Source organism: Lissotriton vulgaris, chromosome 1_2 (genome assembly GCF_964263255.1).
Source record: "Lissotriton vulgaris chromosome 1_2, aLisVul1.2, whole genome shotgun sequence".
Classification (NCBI taxonomy): domain Eukaryota; kingdom Metazoa; phylum Chordata; class Amphibia; order Caudata; family Salamandridae; genus Lissotriton; species Lissotriton vulgaris.
The window spans coordinates 240,640,522-240,668,346 of NC_141686.1; the positions used below are offsets into that span (position 1 = coordinate 240,640,522).

General features: G+C 46.2%; 1 protein-coding gene across 1 annotated transcript in view; it reads left to right on the forward strand.

Moving 5' to 3' along the window:
* The window catches only part of DPH2 (diphthamide biosynthesis 2), a 113,192-nt gene that overhangs the window by 73,059 nt on the left and 12,308 nt on the right, over positions 1-27,825 (forward strand). The window contains exons 3-4 of the mRNA XM_086953162.1: positions 6,413-6,525; positions 24,885-25,105. Of these exons, the coding sequence (XP_086809288.1) occupies positions 6,413-6,525; positions 24,885-25,105 (334 nt within the window). The remainder of the gene's footprint in view (positions 1-6,412; positions 6,526-24,884; positions 25,106-27,825) is intronic.

Below are 27,825 nucleotides of genomic sequence, written 5' to 3' on the forward strand. Positions count from 1 at the left end.
AGAGGTTTCTTAGCCTTTCTAGAAGAGGAAGCAGCTAAAATATGACTTTATGACATAACTTTTCAACTCTTGGACCTCATCTATGATAACTTTGAGTATATTCCACCTTTCCATGTTGACCTATGATTATAGAAAAGATGCCTTGCTACAGACGCACTGTTGCAAATGCGAGCCGTTTGTTTCTAAAGAAATTCCCATTGAATGTTGTGTTGAGGTAAGTAAGCAAAGACGTAGATTGCAATTGACAAATCTCATATCTGTAGACTCATTTACCATAACAGCCTTTAAAAATATGGGGCCTTTCTGGTGCTATAGGAACGTATTCAATTTCACAATAGAAAGAAACATTCAAATTGCAAAGGTTAACATTAGTGCTGCCAGATGACGCAGAGGTTGAGCATGCACTTATTTTACTGTTAACCAGGTGCAGCAGAGAATCCTGTTGCAAACTGCTATAATTAATGCATTAATAAAGTTGGGCTCTATTAGGCAATATTCGAAGGTCATTGCTGGTAAGACAACACAAAAGCATTTTTGCAACAATGAGTGCCCTTGGAAATTAATAGTTGGTATAAACAATATTTTCTGTCAGGGGCTAAAGCACTACAGATACATTAAATGTATATTAATGACTGTCTAACAATACAATCTATTCTACATGGTAATATTTTGATGGTTCCCCCAGCATTTCCTAATTTCCTTCAAAGACAGTAGTATTAAACACATTTTTACACTACTGTGCCTAGCACTAGGATTTAATGGAGGAGGCATGTGTTCCTCAAGGTTCCCTCGGTGGTCAAGTGACCACATTATTTAACAGTTATGCCCCTAATATTGACAACCCAACCTTTTTCTTGTCCATGCAAGATCTGGCAATGCAGGAAGGGGAGACCCCGTTGGTTTGGCTGGGCAACTTTAATTGTGTCCAAATGGAGACCTAGGCAGAGCACCCCCTAGATCGAACACAAAGCCCCTCATGACTGCAGCACTTAAGGAATCATGCATAACCTGAGACTAATAGATGTATGGCGAAGGAGGAGCCCAACAGAAAGAGCATACACATGTCCCTCTACAACAAATAATACCTTCAGTAGGTTAGATAGAATACTTCGTGCTGGCCACAGGCGGCTGGAAGATATGGATGTCTCCGGTCTTGTGACATGAGATGGGGCAGTCCGCCCTCCGGAGAGATACTGACCGATCCAGTGGCAAGGGAAACATTTGTCACAATCAATGACTGACTATTTGACCATTGATCCGCAGTGCACAGGGCAATGTAGGGGGATGGCCCTGAGATCTGTGGTATGGGTCATGTATGGGACTGATGTGTGGCGGAAGGAGACAGTTGCATTCGGAGCTGCATAGGGAAGAAACATATCTGGCTGCAAGGCAGAGGAATAGCAAATGCACAGGTGTATAGAAGACATCTGGGATCGCCTAGACAAGAATGCTCTCAAGCAGTATAATGGGTAAATGCGTAGGGAGGGAGATAAATCGGCACGCCTTCTAGTGTGGATATTGCAAGGGGAACACCCAAGACCATAACTCATTTACTTACACCATACGGTAATGCCAAGGCTATGAGAGAGGGCATAGTGAACTTGTTTTTAGAATGCACTTACTGGAAATGTATACAGTGGACCCCAACATCACCACTGACAGGTACACCCCGTTTCTGGACATCTTAGCCATACTGAATCTTCCTGAAGAGGCTTATGAGGAGTTGGAAGCCCCGCTGGCGCTGGAGGAACTTGGCTGCATTGAGCCTGCTTCCCCACTCAAAGGCACCAAAGGAGGGTAGGGGGAATGGGTTTCCAGACAAATTTTACCAGGCTCACACAGTAGAGACTACCCAACGTTTACTGGAGGTTTTACTTGAAGCGCAAGATACGGGGATGCTCCCACGAACTATGTGAGAGGGGGAGATCTGTATGTTACTGAAGCCGGGGGAGACCAAATGAACCCAGCAACATATAGAGCTATCACGATGATTTACACAGACCTGACAACTATATGTACATTCCTGGCTAATAGGCTAGCCCCTCATGACAGCACTGGTTCATACGGACCAGTGTGGTTTTATCCCGGACTGGAGCAAGGGTATGAATTTAAAAAGACTTGCACACGTGCTTCATGAGGCGCGGGGCCACGATGATGAGATGACTCTGGTCTTCATTGACCTAGCGAAAGGGTTCAATACGCTCGACTGGGGTTATTTATTGGAGGTTCAACGGTCGTGGGGTTCGGACCTCAAATTCAAGGGTAAATAAGACTGCTATACACGGACCCTGTCACTAGGGTGCACATGGGGCAAGCTCAAACGGAGGCGTGGACGTTAGTTCGTCGGTCTCGACAGGGTTGCCCCCTTTCCACTCTCCTATTTGCCCTGGTGACAGAGCCCCTAGCAATCCGAGCGACCTGCAGTATACCACTGGGAGACATGCACCAGCACCATATTATCTCATTGTATTCAGATGATGCTTTATTTTATATCTCTTTTCCCTGCATTGCAATGCCACTGCTCCTGCTATCCTGGATGAATTCTGGGATGTATTGGGACTCTGAATTCATCGCACCAAGTCTCTGATGTTTCCTCTGACCTCCTTGGTAAGGACTCTTTGAACATCTTCCTACCCTGTGGCTGCGCTGGAAGTTGGTATGTTTTCGATACTTAGGGATCCAGGTCGCCCACTCCAGAGCCCAACAATTGCCGCTTAATATGAGTATGTGGTTGCTTCTCTGAAATGCTCGGTGACCTGAAACACGCTCCCCATGTCCATTATGGGCAGACTGGCCATCTCTAAGATGGTAATTATGCCCAGATGTCTGTACATACTCCAGAATACGCTTTGCCCACTCCCAGTGCGAGTATTTTGACAGCTGGACTTGCTCCTTATCTCACTATTATGGACAGGTGGACATAGTAGAGTAGCGCCGGCCACACTGACCAAGCCATATTGGAGGTCCCACGCCTGGACCTATATTATTATGCCGCCAAATTAAAACACGCAGCATGATGGCTCGATGCAGACCCTAGTTGGGAGGCACAGCTATTGGTAAGAATTGTGGACGTTGATTGTCTTCCTGAATTACTGATGCAAGGGACGAGTACGGCAAAAGACGCTCCATACATTGTGCGACAGACAGCAGAGTGTGGCAACGGTTTGTAGCCGCAGTACTTAAACATGCACCATTCCACAGGGGACTCCCAATTTGGATATTAAAACCATTCAGGCAAATGATGACCAGTGTGTCATTCCAGTCATGGAAATAGGGAGGATGTGAACAATGGGGTGACTTGTGCCCCGATGAGTCTTGTACCTCATTTAAAAATGCCATTGAAGAGTTTGAACGAGGCCGGGGCAGTTCTTACACCATGCAGGTCTTGTAGAAATGGCTGTGCACACCCGGCTATGTTACCCAGCAGCCTCGCAACCCTCTCACACACCCGTGATACTGCTGACCCGTGGCTCAGGTAGACACCTGATTACACACCTTTACAGAGCTGTGCGGTCGGGTGCGTATGAAATCCCACAACGGGCCCGTGTGGCATGGGATATAGACTTTGACACCCAATTGGAAATGCTGAGTGGCAGTGGGCTTGTGAACTAACTCAGACAGTCTCCAGTAATGCCCGTGTTCGTTTGATACATTACAATTTTCTGCAAAGAACCTATCTAACCCCCAAGGAGCTCCATCACATGGCTAGGTCTCAGCCGGATACCTGTCTTCGTTGTCATACTACGGTGGTGGACTTCCTACATCTGGCTTGGACCTGTGATGCAGTGCACAGCTTTTGGCAATTAGTAGTGGACGAGATGGTACATGCTACTCGACTTCCTATAGCTTTTACGGCCCATTGTTGCTTACTAGGCTATTTTGAACGCCCGATGGCCTGTAAAATGACTTTCGGTCAGCTGGCCATGGTATTAGTACGACAAAGAGTTGCAATTATATGGATGTCACAGAGATCCCTGCTGATCGCACACTGGCATAAGAATGTAGCTGAGTGGGTCCTGGCAGAGGAGACGCATATACGACTAAATAGAAGGGATGACAAAGTTGAGGCAGCATTAAGCACCTGGAGTGCCCTCTCTGGTAAACTTCTAGACACCCATTCCGGTGCGACAACGGACTCTGGCGTCCGCTCTGAATCTGGTGACTCCGAACACCACAGCACTAGATGAGTGAAGGTTAGTGAACCCACATTGTTGCCCCACGATGCTCATACAGACAGGGGAGGGGGACTCATTATCAATTTCTTCGAGTCTAGGAGAGCAGAGTGGTGAGCATGAGCTTACTGAATATTTTATGATGGACCCTCTCAGGTATAGATTATTAATATCATGAAATGCATACTCTTGTTTTGACTGCCTTGTTATAGGTTGATAAAATGAAGAATACGTGTTAAAAACACTATGATTTAATGATGTACACTTACCCTTGTAACTAGCCATGATCATGAGAATTAATCATACAGGGGAATTAAACGTTTGCACTGAAATAATAATAATAATAATAATAATAGGAAACTTATAATGCGCTCAGCTTACCCTGGGGCATCCCGGCGCAGACAGACCAAGGAGAGACTCAAGTAGTCATTATTGTGGAAACAAGAAGGTCTTGAGAAGTTTCCTAAATAGTAAGATCTTGGGCTCAGAGCGGATCTCGAGGGGCAGAGAGTTCCATAGAGTCGCCACCTGTACAGAGAAGCGTCTGCCCCCAGATCGAACTCTCCTTACTCTCGCTGACTGCAGTAGATGTTGTTGGTCCGAGCGTAAAGGACGTGGGGGCTTATACGGACGGGCCATGTTAAAAAGGATAGGGGGACCTTTGCCATGCAAGATTTTGTGGGCCGTGCACAGCGCCTTAAACTTCACCCGCTCCTTCACCGGGAGCCAATGAAGCATCTTAAGGGCCGGAGCAGCGGACTGTCTTCTAGGAACATCCATAAGAAGTCTAGCCGCTGCATTTTGCACCTGCTGGAGAGTTTTAAAGGTCGCTTCGGGAGCGCCAAGGAACAGCGCATTCCCGTAGTCAAGCCTCGAGAGGATTAAACCACGTACCAAAAGCTTCCTTGCTGGCTCGGGAAGTAGTGGTAACACCTTTCGAGCTGACCTCAGAAGACCGAAGCAGACCCCCGCGGTCTTCTTGGCGTGGGTCCTAAAGGACAGATCTTGCTCCAACCATACTCCCAGGGACTTGATCTCCTTCTTGGGAGATGGTGGCTCACCAAGAGACCGGGGCCAACAACTAGCAATAATGGAGGGACTGGTATTACCCAGGAGCATCAGCTCAGTCTTTCCTCCATTAAGCTTTAAAGCAGAGTTGGACATCCAGCGATAGACATTGGCCAGGCAGTCGTGTAGTACCTCAGGTTGTTCTGCCAGCTGGGTAAGGCCCACCACCAGCTGAGTATCATCAGCATAGCTGATGATCTTCACCCCCGAGGGGGCGACCAACCTTTCAAGTGGAGTCATATATACATTAAATAAGGTAGGGCTCAATGATGAGCCCTGCGGGACTCCACTTTGAAGGGGAAATAGGGCAGATTGCTCTGCTCCTTCCCAGACTTGATAGAAGCGGTTGGCGAGAAACGATCCCAACCATTTCAGGGCCGTCCCTGAGACACCTACCTCTGACAGACGCTGGAGGAGCACCTGATGGCTCACGGTGTCAAAGGCAGCACTCAAGTCCAGGAGGATCACTGCCACTGACCCTCCTGAATCTAGAGTGCTCCTAGCTTCCTCCACTACTGCCAACAAGGCTGTGTCTGTTCCCTGGCCGGGACGGAAACCAGTCTGGGAGTCTCCCAACAGGTGGTTGGACTCTAGATGGTAAGAGAGCTGGCGGTTGACCAATTTTTCTGCAACTTTAGCGAACCCAGGCAGAAGTGAAATTGGCCTAAAGTTAGTCAAGTTGGATGGATCCAATCCTGGCTTCTTCAATAAGGCTTTTACCACTGCCTTTTTCCATCGCTGGGGCACGGTCCCATGAGCAAAAGACAGATTTAGGAGGTCGGTCAGGGGGGCAGACAAAACATTTGCCACAAGCTTGAGATATTTTATGGGGACTGGGTCACTTGGAGAGCCACTCTGCATCTCAAGCAAAACTTTTGTCACCTCCTCTTCTGAGAAGGGGCCAAAGTGGGCTAGCTCGATAGAGCTTGAAATTTGACATGCAGTTGGCTCTGGGATTTGAGGAATATCGGGCAGAGAGGATAATATTTTCTCTATTTTAATACACAAGATGCAAAGCTATAGAAGTAAAAAAAAAAGATATATATATATATATATATATATATATATATAATGATGGCTGTCTACTTCCTTGCGGAAAGATCCAGAGGAGGGGATTTATAAAAGTTGCTGATCTTCATCTCTCGTGATTCATGTGTTTCTGATTCCCACAGGTCGCCCTCCAGTTCCCAGATGAGCTTCTTGTTGACTCTGCTGCCATCGCAGCAAAGATAGAGGAAGCCACCGGCTCCAAGACATTCATCCTTGGGGACACTTCATACGGCAGGTAAGAAGGGCAGCTGCCATCAGTGTGTCTTTTCCCAGGGTACACTTTTTAACTTTAAGGTATTATATGTGCAGACAGATCTAGACCACTTTTAATTATCACTATCGCAGCTATCTTTTAAATTGAGACACATTTAAGAAGATCTCTGAGCACTTCAGTGGCATTATAATAAGTTATAAAGTCTTTCTAAAGTACTTTAAATATATCAGTTAGTGTTAGGCTTCTCCCATCCTCACCGCCCTACCGCTAACTCTCAATTCTGACTCTGCGCACTACTTCTTGTTATGTTATTTGGAATTAAACTGCTTTGAGTATTAATTTCCTGTCGGATCTGTGGCATCACCACAACTTTTGTCTTTTTTAGGGCATAATAGCTATTGAAAGAAAAATAGCAAAAGTATTTTGGCAATAAACATTATGCATAGCAACCTAATACACAGTACATAGCAACATCTGAACAGTTTGGTGGATAGCAAACAGGATGTGTTTGTATGCCATGCTAAGTGAGTGGTGATATAAGAACGTGCATACAAGACTGTACATACTTGAGTATCTTAGCTGTGTACATGGTTGACATGGGGGTGTGGCCATGTGCATGGTGGCAGTAAATGTGAGTTGAATACAATTCTCCGCCTGCTATTGAATTCCTTATAGTACGTGGAGTTCAAGGTCATTGTGAAATTGTTTTAAGAATGACAATATAGCATTTGGTTGGCGTTTGTGTTTGGGAATAGGAGTGTTATTTGTGGGGGAGCGACCCTGGACCTTGTGGTAGGACGCCCCCCCACCACACAGCTCCGCCTGTGTGTCCTGACCCTGCCCCAGCTGCCGCTGCTGTAGAAGTTAAGGCCCTCCTCCACCTGCAGGCTACCACCTGCGCTTCATCCCTGGTGGCCGGTGGTAGGCCTTAGGTTTGTATCACTGTCGCTGTCTGTCTTCCCTGTACAGCCCATACTGTCTTCTGGTGTCTGTGACCGCCGTTGCCTGTCTCCCCCCTGTGCCTGCATTCTTATCTGTGCCCGTTTTTTTTTTTTTTTTTTTTTTAAATTTTTAAAACCTTTATTAAAAAGTGCACACAGCTATTCAGCCTAACATCCCGGAGGCAAGGCAGCACAGTGATTCAGGAAAGCAATAGTGCAAGAGCATTTAACACAGCATCATGAAGGTTGTTTTTATATTTTATATGATAGAAGGAACATTAGAACAAGGAAAGAAGAAGACGTCGTATATCCGACCCTGCTGTTCCTTAGCTATAGTAAGGGCAGCATTCGTGGCAAGGTCACGGTATTCCGACAGTTTGAGGGAAAGGTCGTGCAGGAGAAAGGGATCGGGGTCCGCCTCCAATTGGGAGTCTAACTCCATGATCTCCTCCTCAATGTGCTCCAAGTCGGCATCCCTGACTCTACGGGCCTCCGCTATAAGAGCGAAAGCCGCACCTCTCAAGACAGTCTTAAACGCCTCCCATAGAGTCGTGGCCAAGTTAACCGAACCCTCATTCTCAGAAAAGTAGAGGTTGATGGCTTTTGCCAGAAGACTGCGAGTCTTGGGGTTGCGGAAATACCATGGATTGACAGCCACCGGCCGATCCGACAAAACAATGTCAAAGTCGAAAGAGACCCACATCGGGGAATGGTCGGAGATGCCCCGTGCCAAAAATCGGGCCTCAGAAACAGCAGGCGCATATGCGGCCAGTGTGAGAACATAGTCTATCCGGGACAGACTGCCATGGGCGCCGGAATGAAAGGAAAAATGACGAAGCGTGGGATGTAAAAGCCGCCAGCTATCCACTAATCCCATAGTCTCAAGGAAAGAGGGCAACCACAGTTGGGAGCCCCGGAGGTCTCTAGGCGGATGGCGGTCCAAAGAGCCGGAGCAAACCGAGTTGAAATCACCCCCCACTATCAACAAACCAGCAGGCAAATTTAAAATGGCGCCACCAAGGTCCTGGAAAGTACTGGATTGCAGGCCCGGGGGAACGTAAACTGAAAGTAATGTCAGGGCTCGCCCCTCCCACCGTCCCGTGACTGCGGCGTATCGCCCCCTCTCATCAATCAGAGTGACGTCGATCTCAAGTGGAAGGGACGTACGAACAAGAACCCCCGCCCCTCGAGAGCCCGATGAGAACCCCGAGTGGGCCACCATTTTGTATCCCTTACGATTAAGCGCCCTACACGTATTTCCAACCAGATGCGTCTCCTGAAGGAGAACAACATCGGGCATGTGGCGTTTAACCCCTTCCATGCTGATGACGAACCCCAGCCGTCATGCACTACAGTGCTCGTGTGCTGATGACGGCTGGGGTTCGTCATGACCCGCCCCTGTTCATTTGTTTACAGCACAGGGGCGGAATCGGGCCAGCAGTGAAGGGGTTAATCAATTGATTCACGACCCCCCTCTTGATACGGTCACCCAACCCGTTAACATTCCAACTGAGTACACGTAGTTTCCTACCCCCCATCATCGTGTCGCCAGCCCCACCCAACCCCAGCAAGCCTCAACAGCAAACAAAACTGAACAGTGTATACAACCCATTGCCTAAGAGAGAGAAAGAGAGAAAAAGAAACAAACAAACGAACTTTCCCAACACCACCCCCAGCAGACTAAAGAGCCCCCCCAACCAGCAGTGTGCCTGTCGCCCCATAAACGAGTCTACAAAAAGTCCCCAGAGGAGTAAGGAATCTCCACAAACCCCTCCCGCCACCCTCCTTGTAAACGACAGGAGAATCATCAACATCGAAGTAACATTGGTATTATCAGTCACAGACAGCAGGGACACCAACCGCCATGATCCACGCAGTAGAAACAAGTCCTAGAGATCGGAACCACCAGTTGCGCCTCCAGAATGTTCGTCCTGTTCTTCCCGGCGTTGCGGCAAAGTGTCCAGCCAGTCGCTTACATTTTCCGGCACATCAAAGAACAGGGCACGGCTCTCGTGCTCAATCCGAAGTTTGGCAGGGAACAGCATCGAGTATTTAAAGCCCATGTCTCTCAGGCGCCGTTTCATACCTGCAAAACTCTGGCGCTGCCTCTGCACAGTCCTAGTGAAATCCGGATAGAAGTGCACCTCGGACTTCTGGTACTTGAGCGGTCCATGCCGTCTGGACGCCTGAAGGATAACATCCCGGTCTCGAAAGTTGAAGAGCTGGGCAATGATGGGTCTAGGCGCCACACCCGACTTCGGCTGGCCGCCCGGGACCCGATGGGCCCGCTCCACCGAGAAAAAGTTGCTCAGGCCTGAAGGTGTGAGATGCGCCTGCACCAGGTCCTCCACAAAAAGGTCCGCTGCCGCCTCCTCCGCTCCCTCCGGAACACCAATAATACGGACATTCTGCCGCCTGGCACGTCCTTCAAAGTCCTCCAGTCTTCTGGAAAATTGGTCGTTGGCTAGTCTCAGGGTCCGGACCTCCGTCTGTAGGTCTGAGACGTCGGTGGTTAGGCTGGAGGTCTTGAGATCAAGAGACTTCACTCGGTCGTTAGTTTTCCCCAAGTCAGCCCTGATAAGAGTAAGGTCCACAGCCAGAGTGTCCACCTTGTGAGTCAGGACCTCGTGTTGCTTTTGCATTTCTGAGCGAATGCCCGCGATGGCCCCCATAACGTCGCACAGGGTAGGCTCAGAGCCCTTAGGCGAGCCTGCACGATGAAGGTCCTTAGAGGAGGCCCGAACAAGTGGGTGAGGTCCGTTGCTGACCATACCGGTCGATTTTGTTCTGCTGCGTTTTGGTCATCCTACGAACCCCTCTGTTCGACGTCCTGTCGGGGTCCCCTCTGCCGGCCATGTTGGGTCCCAAGAGGACAAAGGGCTACTCCGCCCGAACAGGAGATACACGAATAAGGCAGAGGCAGTGCCAGTAGTCACACCAGGCCGGTAGTAGGCAACTCCGCAGCCACAAGCACTCCGTCAGCAGGGACCACAAACAGCCGCTTCGCATTCCAATCGTGCGGAGCGTCAGGGAAGGCAGCAACCACCCAGGAGACAATGGCGCATCCCTGGCACGGAGTTCAACTCGACGTAACTCCGTCTAGGAACCATCAATTTGGAAGCGGAAAGCTGCTCCCGCGTCTGCGACCATCCACCAAATAGAATCCACTAACGTGGATCAGGATTTCCAACAGGATATTTACGGAGGGTCGGAGGGTCCGCGGAGCTCCGAGCTTACGCGGCCATCTTGGTTGCCCGCGAAGCTCCTCCCCCCCTGTGCCCGTTTTCTTGCCTCTGTTCCCTGATTGTGCTCCTTTTCTTGTCTTCGGTTCCCTGATTGTGCTCGTTTCTTGCCTTCTGCTCCCCTGATTGTGCTAGTTTTTCTTGCCTCCTGTTCCCTGATTGTGCTAGTTTCTTGCCTTCTGCTCCCCCTTGCTGCCCCTGATTTGTGTGTTTTCTTGCCTTCTGCTCCCCTAATTGTGCTCTTTTTTCCTGCCTTCTGTTCCCTGATTGTGCTAGTTTTTCGTGCCTCTGCCCCCTGATTGTGCTCATTTTTCCTGCCTCTGCCCCCTGATTGTGCTAGTTTTTCTTGCCGTCCGTTCCCTGATTGTGCTCGTTTTTCTTGCCTCTACCCCCTGATTGTGCTCGTTTTTCCTGCCTCTGCCCCCTGATTGTGAGCCCCCCTTTTTTCCCCCCAGCGCCTTGAGACCTAACGCTCTACAAGTTCTTGATTGATTGATTATTTTGGGTTAGCATTGGAAGCCATGGTGGCTGATATGTGAGTAATTGCTGAGTCTGAGGAAGAAAGGGTTGTAATTGAAGGAGAGTTGGCTATGGTTTGAGATATGGGAAGTGTGTCTAGTGTTCTACCATTTCTATAAGTAGACTGTCAAAGGTATTAGGAAGGAGTGGTTGGAGAAGATGTGGGTGAATGGTGTTGATTTCAAGTTATTTTTCATGTATAGCGGGAAATACCTAACAATGAAAAGTGTTGTTTTTGGAAATGTATTCTCCATCTACACTAATGGTGTGGGAAAACATCTCGAGGGTGCAGCCTTGGACATCCCTGTGCTTGCTAACCATCAGCGGTTACCAATGCTAGCTTATGCAGCCGACGCTGTATTGATGGCTAGAACTGGGAGGGGGCTCCAGTATCTTATTGGCTATGCAACTTTCATGGAATCATTAGATTTAAAGGTCAACCAAAGCAAATCTTTTATTATCATTACGGGGGGGGAACATGACAGATCTCCTTCTTTTTTATGGACTCCGGTAAGATTGAGGTGGTGGACTCGTTCTCCTAGTTTGGAGTCCTTTTTGATGGAACCCAATCATGGTCTAAATTACTAGAGGGAAGAGCATTGGGCATGCAGAGAAGCCTTATGGTACTGAAAAGATTAGCTAAAAGCTGTGAGTCACACCGCTGATCCCAATGAAAAGAATTTGCCATGCTAAAACTAAGGCGGCAGCAGTGTATGGTGCAGAGATATGGGGATGGCTCCCTGTGATACTCTGCAGTCCATAGAGAACAATTATCTTAAGTCCTTTACTTCCTTTGCACAGTCTTATTCAAATTATGTTTTACATATGGAATTGGCTTTACCATACGTCATTGATATGATTAAAATGGCACCACTCCTACTGTGGCACTCTATCTGGCGCAGGCTACCAGTTCCCCTCACGCAAAACCTGATAACCCTGCTCTAGTTATCTGACTTTAGAACAAGTGTTAAGTGGCTACAGTATGTGGTTGGAATTATCTGCCATTGGTTTCAGCCGCTTTTTTAAAGACCCCTTTACTTGTAAGTCCATGTCTAAGCAAAAACTGGTTTAGATATTCATTTTGAGGGCACAATATCTGAGAAAGGAAAAAAACTCCCACACCTAGACGGCTCCCCTGTATGAATTAACACCAGTGTTTTCTGTATTTGACTGATGTCACACTCTCACACCACCAGTACAGTCTACTGAGATTTCGCTTAAATATGATCCCTCTGATAGGATTTCCAGGGAAGCAATATAACCACTCCAATCTCTTTGTATGTCCTTGTGACAACAAGTCCCCACAAAATGATCTTCACGTTTAGTCTTTTTTGTGGTTTTTATTGTCAAGAACGACACAAATTTATTGTACCAATTTCATAATTTTAAATTTTGCAGTGAAGCTCTGTTCTTCCTCAAATCCTTGCAGAACCAGTTCAGTTTCAGTTTTTAACGTCTTTATTTCGAACATTTCTTCATAAAAGACACAAATAAAATATATACAATGATACAGCATAATGAATACGATTCTTTAAAAAATTACAATCCATTCATTCATTACTCACTAGAAGATCAATTAAATAGTATCAAAGGACGTTTCAAAAATCTTTAAAAATTTACAATTTTCATTTCAGTCATAAAACTACAATGTAGAATGGGACGTTCCTGCACTTATCTCAATTTTCACCTAATTCTGTGGAGACTCTTCCCGTTTCCTTTTACTGGATATATGTGTGGTGGTATTCTCCAGTGTTGGGGATCGGGTTTGGGCTCTGGGCTTTGTACAGTACTAGAACTAGCCGTAGTATCGGTCTCAATATTAACAAGATTGTGGTATAAGGAACTGCCTTCCGATGAATCTAAAGCGATGGCTGTAGCATCCCCCTCTAGCTCTTGGTCTATTGGTACGGTATCTGAGTCCCTTGCATTACTATCTATAAATACCATTTTGGTTAAGGGAACCGAGGAAACAGCCTCACGGATTTTCCCTAGTGAAGAGCGCTTGCCTGTGACCAAATCAATAGATAGGCGTTTTTCGGCGAGGGCTATTTCTTTTTGATGATCCAGGCCCATCCAAGGAATTTCGATGATCCAGGCCCATCCAAGGAATTTCGCCATACCTATGGACATCCAGTCTGCAGTATTACATCTTAACACAACCAAAGCTTCCTCACACACCCGTGTATTAATCCTTCTACAGATTGGTTTGAGCCATTTCCGTCGTGGTGCACTGTAGGCCGGACATGCAAAGAGAAGGTGGCCAATGGATTCCTTTTGCTCACTACACCTGGGACAGTGCATGGACGATTGGTTACGCCATTTATGTGTAAACTCCCTTACTGGTAGTGTGCCCACTCTAAATTGATGGTAGAGTTTCCTGTCTGCACTTTTGGTGATATTGTCCCAATAGGTCTCAGTATGGGGTACCACTTTGTGGAGCAGAAAATGGCCTGTCAGATTAGAAGTTTGTGAAAGCAAGACGAGATCTTCCTTTACAGTAGCCCAAAACAGTAATTTAAATTCCTTTTTCGACGGGAATACCTGATTTCCCGGATCTGACCACTGCAGATGAAGACCCATTTTAAAAAAGTGTGGCCTTCACAGATTTAAACCAAGATAGATTACCTGACCCTAGTATTGATCTCACGTCCAGAATCTCGTTAGCAAACATAGATAGTTTCGGAGTGGACCAAATGCGTCGCCACAAGGCTACCATCCTATATTGGGCCTGATTTTTGATTGAAAGACAGCCCATGTCTAACAAAAGGGGGAGTGTCGGTGTTGATTGTGGGAGTCCTACCAGGCTACGGAGAAACTTGTTTTGGATCTTATCTAATGGGGCGAGATCTACACTGCCCCATATGTCCGAGCCATAAAGAATGGCTAAGGCTATTTTTGCATTATAGATCTTTAGGGCTGGGAGAACTCTATTAGTTTGGGAGCATCGCTGTTCTTTAACTAGGCATCCCGATAAACGGGCAAATTTTAGACAAAGTGCCTCGATCTGCTCCTTCCAGCGCAGCCTATAGTCTATAACCACCCCGAGGTAGGTCATCACCCCTACTTGCTTCAGGATGGTACCGTTCATTGTTACTTGACCCCTTAACGGTTTGTTCTTAGTCAGGACCATAAATTTGGTTTTTGAAACATTAATTTCAAGGTCATTTATTTTACAGAACTCCACAAATTTATTTATCGCAGTCTGGAGTCCCACCTGTGTTTTTGCTAAGATCAGGGTGTCGTCAGCAAAAATTAAGAGGGGGAACCTTGTCCCACCCAAAACTGGCGCATCGGTCGGGGTAGATGAAAGGAACTGCACTACTTGATTTATAAAAAGTAAGAACAGAGTTGGTGCCAAGACACAGCCCTGTCTTACACCACGAGTCACTGGGAAAGGTTCAGTAACCTGGCCCTGACTACCCCATCTAACTCTAGCAAAATTGTGGTCATGTAGCCTGATAGTTAACTCAAGCAGTTCGGGCGGCATTCCCATTCTCCTTAGGGCCATCCACATCTTCTCTCTAGGGACCAGGTCGAAGGCAGATTTAAGATCCACGAATGCTGCGTACATAGTACCTTCACCAAGATGCACTGTCTTCCAATATATCAGAATAAATCTGAGCACTTGGTCGACAGTGCTTGTATTTGCCCTGAAGCCAGCTTGCAGCACGGACAGGATATTTTCTTCGCTCATCCAGATCTGGATTCTACCCAACAGCATTCTGGCAGTAACTTTCTGCAGGGCGTCTATTAGGCTTATAGGGCGAAAGTTCCCCGCAAAGGTCTTATCACCTTTTTTATATACGGGAAGGATTTCAGCCCCTTTCCAGGAATATGGAACCCTTGCGCCTCTGGCAATAGCATTAGCCAAGGTAGTTATATAAGGAGCCCATTTATCCAGATCGTACTTAAAGAGATCCACAGGGACGCAGTCCATACCGGGGGCTTTACCTGCTTGGATCAGCCTTAATGCATTCACTGCCTCAATTTCCTTAAAAACTAGGGTCCCACTGATAGCTTCAGGAGTGGGAAGCCAATTACTCCCCCCACATTATTTCTTCCCGTCACCATGCCACAGAACTGGGCCGAGAAATACTCAACCCAGTCCTCGGCAGAGACGTGGTTTGCTGGGGTTTGCAGATCCCATGACCCTCCCCATTTCACTACCTGCCAAAATTTAAGCTGGTTAGTGGACAAGCTGGCCTCATAAAGCTCCCCCCGTGATGACCATCCCAAGATGTCTTCGCATGCTTTAAAACCTTCTTGTATTTTGCCCTTTCCACTTGGATATCCGATGTTACCCTAGTTTTAATGGCAGCAATCAAGGAGCTATGGGCCTTACGGCAGGACTTGTCATACCAGTTGGCACCCAAGGATTTTCTACCGGTTTTCACCAAATTTCCTGATGTTGAAAAAAAGGATTTGAGTTTATCAAAAAGTGACTCCTAGATTATGCTAATTTGCTCTAGTGACCCCATTTCATCCAATAGTGACTTAGCTTTTTCCGCCACTGCTAATACTTCTAATGATATTTTTCCGATGGTGGCTGGGTCATCCAGGACTCTACCCCAGCGAACCCTACGACAATCATTTGTGAGGACTGCCTTGGCTGTAATACAATTTGTTGCATTTTTTCTAAGCAAGCCGCCTTCAACTTTCAGACTGATTGACAGGGGGTTGTGGTCACTTTCTGGTCTCCCAATTATCTCCATATCCCCTAGTAGAGTCCAAAACTCCATTTTGATTAAGAAATAAACAATGCGGCTAGTACTATAGCCATTTTCAAAAGTGGCATTTCCCGCCAAGTCCGACTTCGACCTCCCATTTGCTGCTCTTAAGCCCCACTCCAGACACAAGCCAAGCCACTGCAAAACAGCCTCAGTAACCTTTTTGACTGGTGCTATGGCAAGGCTGGGGATATTCCATAACTGATCTACCTCACCATAACAACTGTCATCCAAACTGGGTAGTGGTTCGAACGTACAGTTTAAATCCCCTGCCACAGTTACGCACTTGTCTCCGCCAATGTTGTTCATTAAGAGGTCTAAGTCCTCCATGTTCGCGGGACTCTTTCCTCCTGGTCGCCCTCTTGCGTATATATATATTATGTACAGTTCCTGGTAATTTGCTCTGCTAGGTTTTAGCCCCTGTATATCAGCATTTTGGGTAAGCAACTCAAGGGGCCGATAACATAACGATTGTCTGATCCAAATAACAAGCCCACCTGACGGTCGTCCTTTTGTCCCTTTCTGAGCAGGTTTAAAGAAATTTAAGTATCCAAGACGAAAAACTGGATCAGTTGACCAACATTCTTGGAATATTAGGATGTCATATTGCTCAATGAAAGCCCCCCATTTTGCCCCATCCATTTTCCCTTTCAACCCCGCAATATTCCAGGATACAATCCTAAGGCTGTGTGCAAGAACTACTGGTTCATTTACAATAGATACAACATGCCCCCCGCTACTCTCTTGTGGTAGGAAACGATTTTCACATCCACCTGCCAGATCTGTACCAATCGGGCCGTCTCCTACCAGATCCCCCAAAGGAACTTCTGCAGCGATTCTTGGGCTTTGAGTGCTACTATCCACCTCCAGTGTGTGTAGGGAATGGGGGGACATTTGTCTGTGTACCAGTCTAGGCTCCCTGTTTTTGTGTTCCACTAACCCCCTGTTGAGTCAGTCAACTCCATCCAGCCCACTTAATGGTGCAAATCGATTCGAGAGGTGGGGCAAGAACATGGGATAGGTAGCCACTTCGGGAGGATATCTTCCTCTAGAACTATTGTTATGATGGAATTGGTTTTGGCGGGGATAATCTCTCACTAAGTTAAGTTTAGGGTAGAAATAATGCAGGGACAGTGTTTGGACGTCACCCACCCTTCCAAATCTTGGTTCCCTGCAGATAAAATACACCACCCATGGCTCCCTGAAGCTAATGACTACGCAGTCCCCCTCAAGATCTTTTTTTACTATACCCCACCCAGTCCACTCTCCTGGCATTAAGGATTTCTATTTTGGACATTGGTGGAAGAGGTCAGTTCTTATTTAGCCAGAAATTTACTTTATTGTGTGAATCTCTATGGGTTTCCACGTTTCCCTCTCCTAAGGGGGCCACTCCTGTTAAGATAATAGTATAGGGCAGTGACTCAGGGGGGAGATTCACACATTGCTTTCTAGGTGGAGCTTTCTTCCTAGCCTGTTTATTATGATCTGTTGGACGGTTAGGTTTAGGTGATCCTCTAGAGGTAGGCTGTGATTTATTAACTAAGTCTGCCTTATGTGATCTAGGCTTTGCAGGTATATGCTTAGTTTTATCAGTAGCTAGCTTCTGCTGGGGGACTCTCGGGAGTGAAGATACAGATTTTACCTTTTGCCCCTTACTCCCTTTATTGGTTGGGTTTTGCTGGGCACACTGTAGTGTGGGCCCTGTAGGGGTTATAGATTGTTGTATCTTTTTCACAGTGCCAACATTTTCTCTTACTAATGCCTCCATGAGGTCCATTTTATCGTTTAATAACCTAGTCCGTTCAAATAGGGGCAGAAGAAGAGATTTAATCAGCAACTCGATTTTATCCAAGAGAATACCTTCAACATCATTAGTGGGGGATTTAGTATTCACTAGGGGGTTTAATAGCGGGGCTGCTATGATATTTGTAGAAAGAGCAGAATTGTTTGCTCTCGAAACCTTTTTCATGCCCCCCTTCTGTGGAGACTCTTCCCGTTTCCTTTTACTGGATATATGTGTGGTGGTATTCTCCAGTGTTGGGGATCGGGTTTTGGGCTCTGGGCTTTGTACAGTACTAGAACTAGCCGTAGTATCGGTCTCAATATTAACAAGATTGTGGTATAAGGAACTGCCTTCCGATGATTCTAAAGCGATGGCTGTAGCATCCCCCTCTAGCTCTTGGTCTATTGGTACGGTATCTGAGTCCCTTGCATTACTATCTATACATACCATTTTGGTTAAGGGAACCGGGGAAACAGCCTCACGGATTTTCCCTAGTGAAGAGCGCTTGCCTGTTTCGGCGAGGGCTATTTCTTTTTCCAGAATGCAGGTAGTTCGTTTAAAAAAATTGATCGATGGTACCTGTAAACACCCCATTTGATGTAGATACCTGAACCTGCCTTTCCTTACCAGATCGTAGGGTCATTATATTAATATACACTTGGCCACCCTAGTGGCAGACACTTTCAACAATAATAGACAAAGAACAAACAAGCATGCACTATTTACCCAGATGTCAGCCCAGTCCAAAATGTCCAATGAGCCAGGGCCGGAAAGAAAGAGAGGTAGCCCAACCCAACCTCGATCGGCCTCAGACGGCCGCAGACGGCCCCGCCCTTGTCCCGGGCTTCTCGCGGGTGCTCCCGCGCAGCGGGACTGGCAGAATACTGATATAGGGCTTGAGCCTGAGGGGAGGTACAGGCAGGGAGAGCGGCCCAGGTGCTGCTAGTTCGGGCTGGCGGGCGCTCCTGGGAGTTGTAGTCCCGGACCCGCTGCACGCTCGCAGCCCTGCCTACAATCCTTCTTCCCAAAGACAAGGTCCGACGTTCACCACTACCGAAGGCCTCCGATCCGGCAGAAGACCCCCCACAAAGCGGGGCCCGCGAAGTGGGTTCCGCGAGCAGTTGCAGTAAGAATCCAAAAGTACCAGGTCCACGGCAATTGCGATGTGAGTTACAGCAAAGCGTCCCCTTGCAGAACCCCTATCTCTGTTTTTCTCTAGCCTCATCATCCTTTGGAGCATGCAGTGGTGTAAGATTTGTCAAAATGCACTTGCCTTCTGCCCCTAAATAGTGCCTAGGCATTGCGAATTTGTGCGCTGCTGTAAATATGTCTCCCCCAATGGTTGCTACATAGGTTTTAAAACCCTTCTTCTAATCCTCCCTCAGTGTCACTGGTTCACCAGCTAGGTTCAAAAAGTAGTTGGCAGAATTATTCCCTCCATGGTAAGTTATGTACCCACTGTTTATAATTAAGGTTCCCTGTTTTCCGTTTTTACTGTTTTTTTTACAGAAACAGACAGAAAACCATGTGGACAAAGTGGACAAATACAGAAAATGGACTCTGGGTGCTGTCTTTCATGAATTATTGTCTAACGGCTGAGCAGATGGACAGTATGGGAAATTAAAAAACAGGATGACATTTCTTTAAATAATGGCATATGTCAACATACATCTGTGTGGTATAATGGTAATAGTTAGTGGATGTATTGTAGCGTAACGTTTGGCAACTTAAATAGCTAAATCACTACAGACATCAAAGTATGAGTGCGTGTCCTATCAGTTAATTATGGAAACCTTTTATAAGCATTTCTGCACTACCGGGCACAATCACCCATCAAGAAAGAATGGGCCCGTGACCGTATCTCATTGCAACACATGCTGTCCATTTAAGTTCCGTTCACTGGTGGAAATCTGATGCTCCTTGCATACTTTTCACAACAACAGATGCAAGCATTCGTCAATCCCAATTGACTCGTGTGTCACTCATGCAACAGCCATTGTGCTTATGCTTAGCGTCTGGCTCGAGTGCAAGGTAATTAGTTCATGTTTTTCTTTTTTTCCCTTGTTTTTGCCCTCCAATCAGCACGGAAAGATGTGTATTGGTGCTCACCAGTTGACAAGGTTCTGGGCTCTTCCCTTCCAATGTGAGGCGTCGCTGCAGTCTTCACAGCAATATGATTTGCCCAGGTTTTTTTTACACTGCTCGTCGCCAAATGTGGTGACTCTTCACAAAACGAGGCGTCGTTAAAGATAGGTGTAGTGTAGTTTACGTGTAACACATTAGGTGCAATAGCAAAGCACTGCCTTCTCGAACTAACTCCCTCAAATCCCACCACCAATGTGTGCATTCCACAGCACACGAGATACAACAGTGGCATTTTCAGAATTTTATAACTTAAAATCTGACTCTGTCATTATAGAGAATTTTGAATTAATATTCTTTTGAGACCAAACGTGACATTTCTTACATTGGAGTTGACGGGGTAGCCGCATTCCTGCTTGTGGCTGTCCTTCTAATGCTAGAGCCCTAAGGGGTGTGATCTTAGAGCTGGCGCTCCTAGACCCTGCTTCTTTGTCGACTACCGACCTGTGGCATAAATGGGGTGGAAGCTAACGTAGAAGCCGCACATACAGCAATGGTCGTCCCAATCATGTAGTTGCAGCAGAACGCGCCCTGGAGCATGTGGCAGCACTCCTGTGCCCACGACCCAGCTGATGCAAAAACAACAGTTGATGGACAGAATGCAGAACAATGTCATACATTCACCCCAGTACAGAGATCTGGGCCTAAATCCATCGTTTTTTGCTCACCATGCCATTCCAGTTTGAACCCAGCCATATGCAAATCAGTCTTGACCCTGTGCCCCATGGGAACAGTTCAGCCCGAACTGCCAAGCCAGGTCCTCCCTGGACTGGAAACAAGCATCCTAGGACCAGTTTCGGGCTTTCAGCCCTCATTAGCCAGGATAGCTTGAATCTAGTGGCATGGAGAGCACGGGACTCGCGTCTGAGCATACCCGTTCCACTCGGGGTGAAAAATGCAAAAACAACAGTTGATGGACAGAATGCAGAACAATGTCATACATTCACCCCAGTACAGAGATCCGGGACTAAATCCATTGTTTTTTTGCTCACCATGCCTTTGCAGGGGATCTTAAGTGTGTCTGCTGGAGACTACTGGTGGGGTTTGTGCTGAGGGTCCCTGGTGGCACTGTGTTGGAGTAGGGGGCATCCTGGTGCTCTTTACACTGTGCCAGAGGGCTCCATGCAGATGTGACCCCCCCACCCCGCAATCCTGCTGACTAGTGGCATACTAGCTACACAGGAGTTGTTGAGGGTGGCTGCAGCAGTGTGGAGTGCCCTGTGCTGATCTCCTGACCCGCATTCCTCCTTCCGTATTCCGAAACAATCACTGTTTTCTGAGGTTTGTGAGGAGTAAAAGGAAGAATTCGTTTTGATTATTCTTAAGGTGTTGAAGGAGGATGAGAGGAGCGCATTCACCGGGGTGCAGAATTTCCGTCTGTCGTCCAACAAGACACCCAGGATCCTGACCTACTTGACAGGGGTGGGAATGTCCCCAGATTCTGAGGTCACTATATAGAAGCTCAGAAGGAAGGAGGGGTTGATACCAAAAAGGAGAACCTCAGTCCTGCCCAAGTTTAATTTTAGGCAGTTTTCCATCATCCGTCTCCCCACTTCTTCCATGCAGCCATGGAATCTGATGTTTTAAGGAAACAAGGGAACCTGAAGGTAATACACTAGGGACCTTGGGCGTTAGATTATTACAAAAGACAGTGGACTCTAGTATTCGAAAGATCAGGGTGGGAATAAACATACACTAAATAGCTAATATGTCCTTTGTCCAGCCAGGCAGGAATTTATTTTACAAATTGCAAACAATAACAATGAATCAGGAGTAATGTCAAGTGGGCACAGCCTGTGACCCACAAGGAGCAAGACAAAACAACAATTTTCAGGCAAGTGCGAACAAGGAGGTCTGTGTACTAGTATTCAGTGTACAGACTTGATTGCTATAGGGTACCATTGTACAGAGCATCGTGAGTGTTATAAGAACATATGGTACTAAAGTGTCGACGTTTCGATGCCAGACCTCCGATACATGGCATCATCTTCAGGACAATTTTATAAACCATGTTTGTCTTGAATAATATGTACATTTGCCTTTCATACTACTTCCATTCAGCAAGGAAAATAAAAAGCATTTGGAAAAAATGGAAAGAGAGGGGGAAAAAGAAAGAAAAGTCAATGTGATTACGTTGCTAGGCATGTGTTACAGGTTACCACTGTCGGCGATTTGAAGGCATTCAGTGTGATGGTCATGCCAGATAGAGTAACACTTAGACATCATAGAGGCTGATATATTTTAAACACATGAAAGTGACACGGTCATTCTGGACCAGGTAGGAGAACAACAAAGGGATATGGTTATTTCGGCACAGTGAGTGACTGACGTGTCCGCCGTGGTGGTATGAAATGAAATGAAATGAAATGAATAAAACTTATATAGCGCACGACTTACCCTGGGGCATCTCAGCGCTTGCTTAGGGAACCCGTCCTGGTATTCCCCTGTGAGATAACCCTGGCAGGGTATCCACAAGGTGAAAGCCAGGCATCCCACCGCGAGGGGCCGTTGTGGAGATTAAGCAAGCTATTGCCCAGAGTCGCAGAGTGTGAACCCGTGAGTTGAGAAGGCACCGGAGCGAGAATTAACGAGTCCATGGAATTTTGAGCCCAAGACCCGCCGAGGCGGGGAATTGAACCCTGGTCCCGGCCCGAACTCAAGCTCCAGGTCTGCCGCCTCTAACCCCTGAGCCACACTTCTTCATATCACAAGAGTTCCTGGTGAAATAAAACCGGCGCAGTGAGGGGTTGCCGCTGAATAATTACGGCGCCTAGCAGGACAGTGGAAGACGGTTGAGCACCGGGAACAGTGGCTTTTGGTGCACACTGGGCAGAGTAGTATTGGTGTTTGGTGACTTTCATAAAAGGGGTGACATAATTAAAAAATAGGCGTGGTGTCTACAGAATGCGGTTTGCACTAGATACTAGCTCTCACGAGAGAGGTGACATAATTAAAAGGCGGCGCAGTGTCTAAAAGGGCGGATGCACTAGACAGTATGGTGGCGAGATGACATAGGGAGGGCGGCAGAATTACCGAGGCAAGGTAATCTGATAGCTGCTTTATGAAAATCACTAGAGATTGAAACAATGAATTGTGTACCATGGGCATATGACACCAAGAAGAAACGGAAGAATCTTATCAGGTTGGCAAGGGGTGTAGTGTCAGGCTTAATGATGATCCCTGCGGGATATCAGAACGCAAGGAGAAGGGGGTAGAAAGGAATCCAGTAAAACATACAGATTATTCTCTACCTGAGAGGAACGTTCTGAGTGGCCAATGCAGTGTACTTTAGTCCTATGCTGTTTACGTGGTTTAGTAAAACCTTGTGGTTGACCATATCGAAGTCCGCCGATATGCCAAGAAGGATTAGGACTGCTTTCCCTCCCTGATCAATACTAGCTGTCATTTCCATTGTGGCAACAATCGGTGGCTGTTCAGTACTATGCCACCCTCGGAAACCAAATTTAGATTGACCTAGAAGAAACGGTTCCATATGGTTTGGTTTGCTTTTTCCACCACTTAGGAAATGGGAGATGAGATGTTGGGCAATAACTGTTGGTTTCAAGGGGTAAAGTGTAGATTTTTTTAGAAGAGGTAAGATACATGCTGTTTTCCAGGCTTTTGGAAAGTATCCCACACTGTACATCTCATTGAAGATCTTCATAAGGTGAGGGACTGCAGTCTTTGAAGCCATCTGTAGTGTTACTGGGGGGCATGGATCAGATGGTCCAGTAGCCTGCTAACCTGTTCTAATGTGATAGGGGAGAATTTGGTTAGTGTGTTACTTACTTGAGGTGCCGTAAAGCACCAGCAGAAGTTAGTCTAGCTTCCTCATTTGAGGCAAATCCATTGTAAACTTCTGCTACTTTAATTTGAAAAGTTTCTGACAATTTGTTGCAGGAGGATTGATTGGAAATGAAAAATTTGGTATTATTGAGATTGGTTAGGGAGTTAATTGTTTGGAGGAGAGTTCTATCTGAATTTTTGGCCGATGTAAATGTGTCAGTGAAGTAAGAGGATTTTTCTTCCTGAATAATATTTTTGTAGATTCAGGATACGGCCAAGATGTTTCCTCATGTTGAATTTATTGAAGACATGTAATGATCGACAAAGGAACCGGGTTACAGTAGTGTAGGTGACTCTATATGGTTGCCTGAACTATTAAACTGCTAGAGGATGTTGGGAGGGATGAAAGCAGCTTGCGGAACTTCCTCTCCAATATGCCAAGCAGATTCCCTCCTCTTTCTCATCACAGCCACGGGATGTTACGTATGGATCCTTCAAGTGTTCTCTCAATTTCTCAGTGTCGTGAACCTCTAAGTGAATTTGCTGGATGTGCTGCTTGCATTGTTTGCTTTTGTTTGTAACACCCAGCTCATATAACACTTGGGTGGTGGCCGTGTGTCATCAGCAGTCAGGTGAAACAATTGCTTTTAGTGTGTCAGCTGGTGGATGCTGCTGGCGTGGCTTAAAGTGAACTCTGGTAAGTCTGATGCTTTATTATGGGGAAACATAAACAACCTCTGGACATCTGTATTTTAAACCAGTTCGCAAAGACCTTACCTTTCCTCAAATCTCAGGAACGAAGTATGGCCTTTTGATTGACGAACTGCAGTCACTGGTGGTCCAGTGCACAAGGATTCACCTAGGGTACTTGTTTCTCTCAACTTTAAGTTTTGCCCAAAGTCTTACATTTGTTTCCTTAAGAGACCAATGTTTCTAAGAAATCTCTTTTAACTATTCATGGCTCATTTAAAACCAATGCCTGTTTAAATATGAATGGAGATATATCTTAAAAATGAATAAATATTAATCAGCTCTAACATAATCCTGGCTGTTTCTAAGTCTCCCCTTTCCAGGAATGTGAATTACCAGGAGATGCATCTTTGTGGCCACCCTCTACCATTATTCTTCAGGATTTAGGTTTCTTTCTTGAATCTCTCGTTTTTTCTTTTTCGTGTTTCTTTTTAATTTCTTTGTCTTGAGTTTCTTTTGTCTACTATTTACCTCTCATTTTCTCTTGCAGTTGCTGCGTGGACGAGGTTGCAGCGGAGCATGTGCAGGCAGATTCCCTGGTTCACTATGGAAGGGCTTGCTTGAGCCCGAGCACAAGGTTGCCTGTGCTCTATATATTTGGGCGCCAACCTGTGGATGTGAAAAGCTGTGCTGCTGCCTTTCGGACATTGTACCCTGACCGGCTGAGCCACGTGGTGGTAGTTAGCGACGTGGTGTACTCCTATATCATTGGTAAGTTACAGGTCACCATGGTCGTATCCCTGAGGGCTCTGTTAGTAACTCATTAATAATACCCAACTGAGTCTTGGTCTTAGAAAATGTCAAAACTCGCACACCTTTTGGTCGAGCAATGTTTGAACTGGTGATGAAAACCCATATGAATTTTGCATCCCCTAATGGTGAAAGATTGAACCAAAAGTGGGTGCCTGGCGCCCTAGCCTAGAGATTCTCTGTTATCCTTGTACCAATGCCTACTGCTTTTAAAGACATGTGGAGAACTAATGCAACACTATGGCATCAGGGATCGAACCCAAACCACTTTTAAAGTCTAGACGGAAAGTGGAAGTAATCAGATCTTCGATATCTTTCCTTCTTCCGTAGGCAGATTAATGTCAGGGATGTAGTAAAAGGGCACTACATCATTGAAATGTTACTGCTTCCCCTGCAGACTAAACGTAACCATTGAGCGGTTCGTAAAGAGCTGACAATTCAGTGACTGCACTGAGGACCAAACTTGACCTTGGCATCCTAGTCACATATCTAGCACTTGGAGCGGGCAGTATGAGCCCACGTCCAGGGCGCCCACCTTTAATGGGCACATGGAGCTCTCAGCATTAATGTTACAAAAACAACAGTGCCCACTCACTTGGCTCCAGTGTTTACATTGATACTGCATTTAATATTTGTTTTACATGCCAGAGGTGCTACTTTTAGAATCCTATCAAGGTTTTCTCTTGTCCTTCAATCTCTCTCTACCTCCAGGAACCTACACCCCCTGCCCACTCCTTTCCCACCAACAATTCAAAGGAATGGAGAAGGGGCAGAATCTTTGTTTTCAGAAGCCAGTCATTGCTCTGATATCGTCAGCCAGAGACTGGCCTCTAAACACAAAAGGGGTTCTCTGTTGCCTCATTTTATTGAACAGCAGCATCAAGGGCGTCTAATGTATTCATGCTCAGGGCACTATATAAGCAAAAGCTGGCTCAGCTGGAAACCATCATAAATAACCTGTAGGCTGGACCATCAGTAAATCCAGATCACAGTGACGACTAATCAATCCATTAAAGCTATTGCAGGTTATCGTCCATCTTTTCTGGAAAACACTTTGTTCCAGTTTAAAACATTCAGTATCCCCTCCTCCAACCTCAACAGGTGTCAGCAGCCTTCATCATATGTAGACGAACCAAGGCTCCTTCTGTAGGTTGACATAGAACACCCAAATGCCCTGGCTCCTCTGCATATAAACCATGTCCACCCTGAAGGCCCTGCCACCACTGAATATTGCTCTAGTATACCCTGAAGACACTGCCAGTTCTCAAGGTGAACACAGACCAATCTGTAAACCTTGTCACCATCTTGACAAACCAAGTCCAGCATGCAGCCACTCCCACCTCTTCTGGTCAACATGAGTCACCTGAAGGTGCTTATATCCATGAATTTAAACCGAAGCCGGTCTGAAGGTCCTGCCACTGCATTAAATGAACATACGCAACTTTGACCATCCATTTGCTACTACATATAAATCTAGACCACTGATGGCCCTACTATCACTGTAGATCAGCTTGCATCGTTCTGAAGCCCATCTTGTTAGGTGAACATGGACCACTGTGAAACCCCATGTTATCAGTATATATGAACGGAAACCCTTTGAGTGCCCTACCATCTCTGTAAGTGATTCTAGACCAGTTCACAGGCCCTAACACCACTCTCTGTATCTAGTAAACAACCCTAGATCTGTTCGAGGGTCCTGCTTCTACTGTATATGGACATACAGCACTTCAAAAAACTAGATGTTTGCAGAGGGGATGTATGACGTTACAACGCATACTTTTACAATGCATACCATTACAACGCAACATCCATTACAACGCATGCCATTACAACGAATTCTTTAAAACTACCTTTACAACGCATTCCATTACAACGCATACTACCTTTACAACGCATACCATTACAACGCATACCATTACAACGCATATATGGTAAGTATTGGATAGTGCAGGGGTAAGATTACTATTCTAACTCCAGGGGGGTGCAACAGTAGGGTAAGTGTAGGATAGTGTAGGGGTAAAATTACTATTCTAACTCCAGGGGGGTGCAACAGTAGGGTAAGTGTTGGATAGTGTAAGAGTACTATGCATTGTAATGGTATGCATTGTAATGGTATGCGTTGTAGTGGTATGCGTTGTAGTGTCATGCGTTGTAATGGTTGCGTCGTTATGGCATGCGTTGTAATGGATGTTGCGTTGTAATGGTTGCGTCGTTATGGCATGCGTTGTAATGGATGTTGCTTTGTAAAAGTTTCGTTGTAATGGTAGTGCGTTGTAAAAGTTGCGTTGTAAAGGTTGTTTCCCTTGCAGAGGCTGTGCCAGACCATTGTAAATACATTGTTGTCAAGAACAATAAATGACGTAACCTGTTTATAGGATTGTGCCCCATTGTGAATACTCGTCTAATAGCCTATGCAAGTGCAAAGGGCCAGCTAACACTGTAAATTCACTCATATCATGTCATGGACCAGATCGATTGGAAGCTCATTGACGATGATTTTACAATACACTGCACTAAATGCCATATATACAAGTCCTGCCTGCTTAGAAAAAGTTAGTTCCAGGTCAGATGATGAAGAGAGTTCCTCAGATACAACACAACTCTCCATCTGTGGTGGCTGTCACCTAATGTAAAAGATTTCTTTGAGAAATGCAGCATGGACACCAGATCACATAAATTAT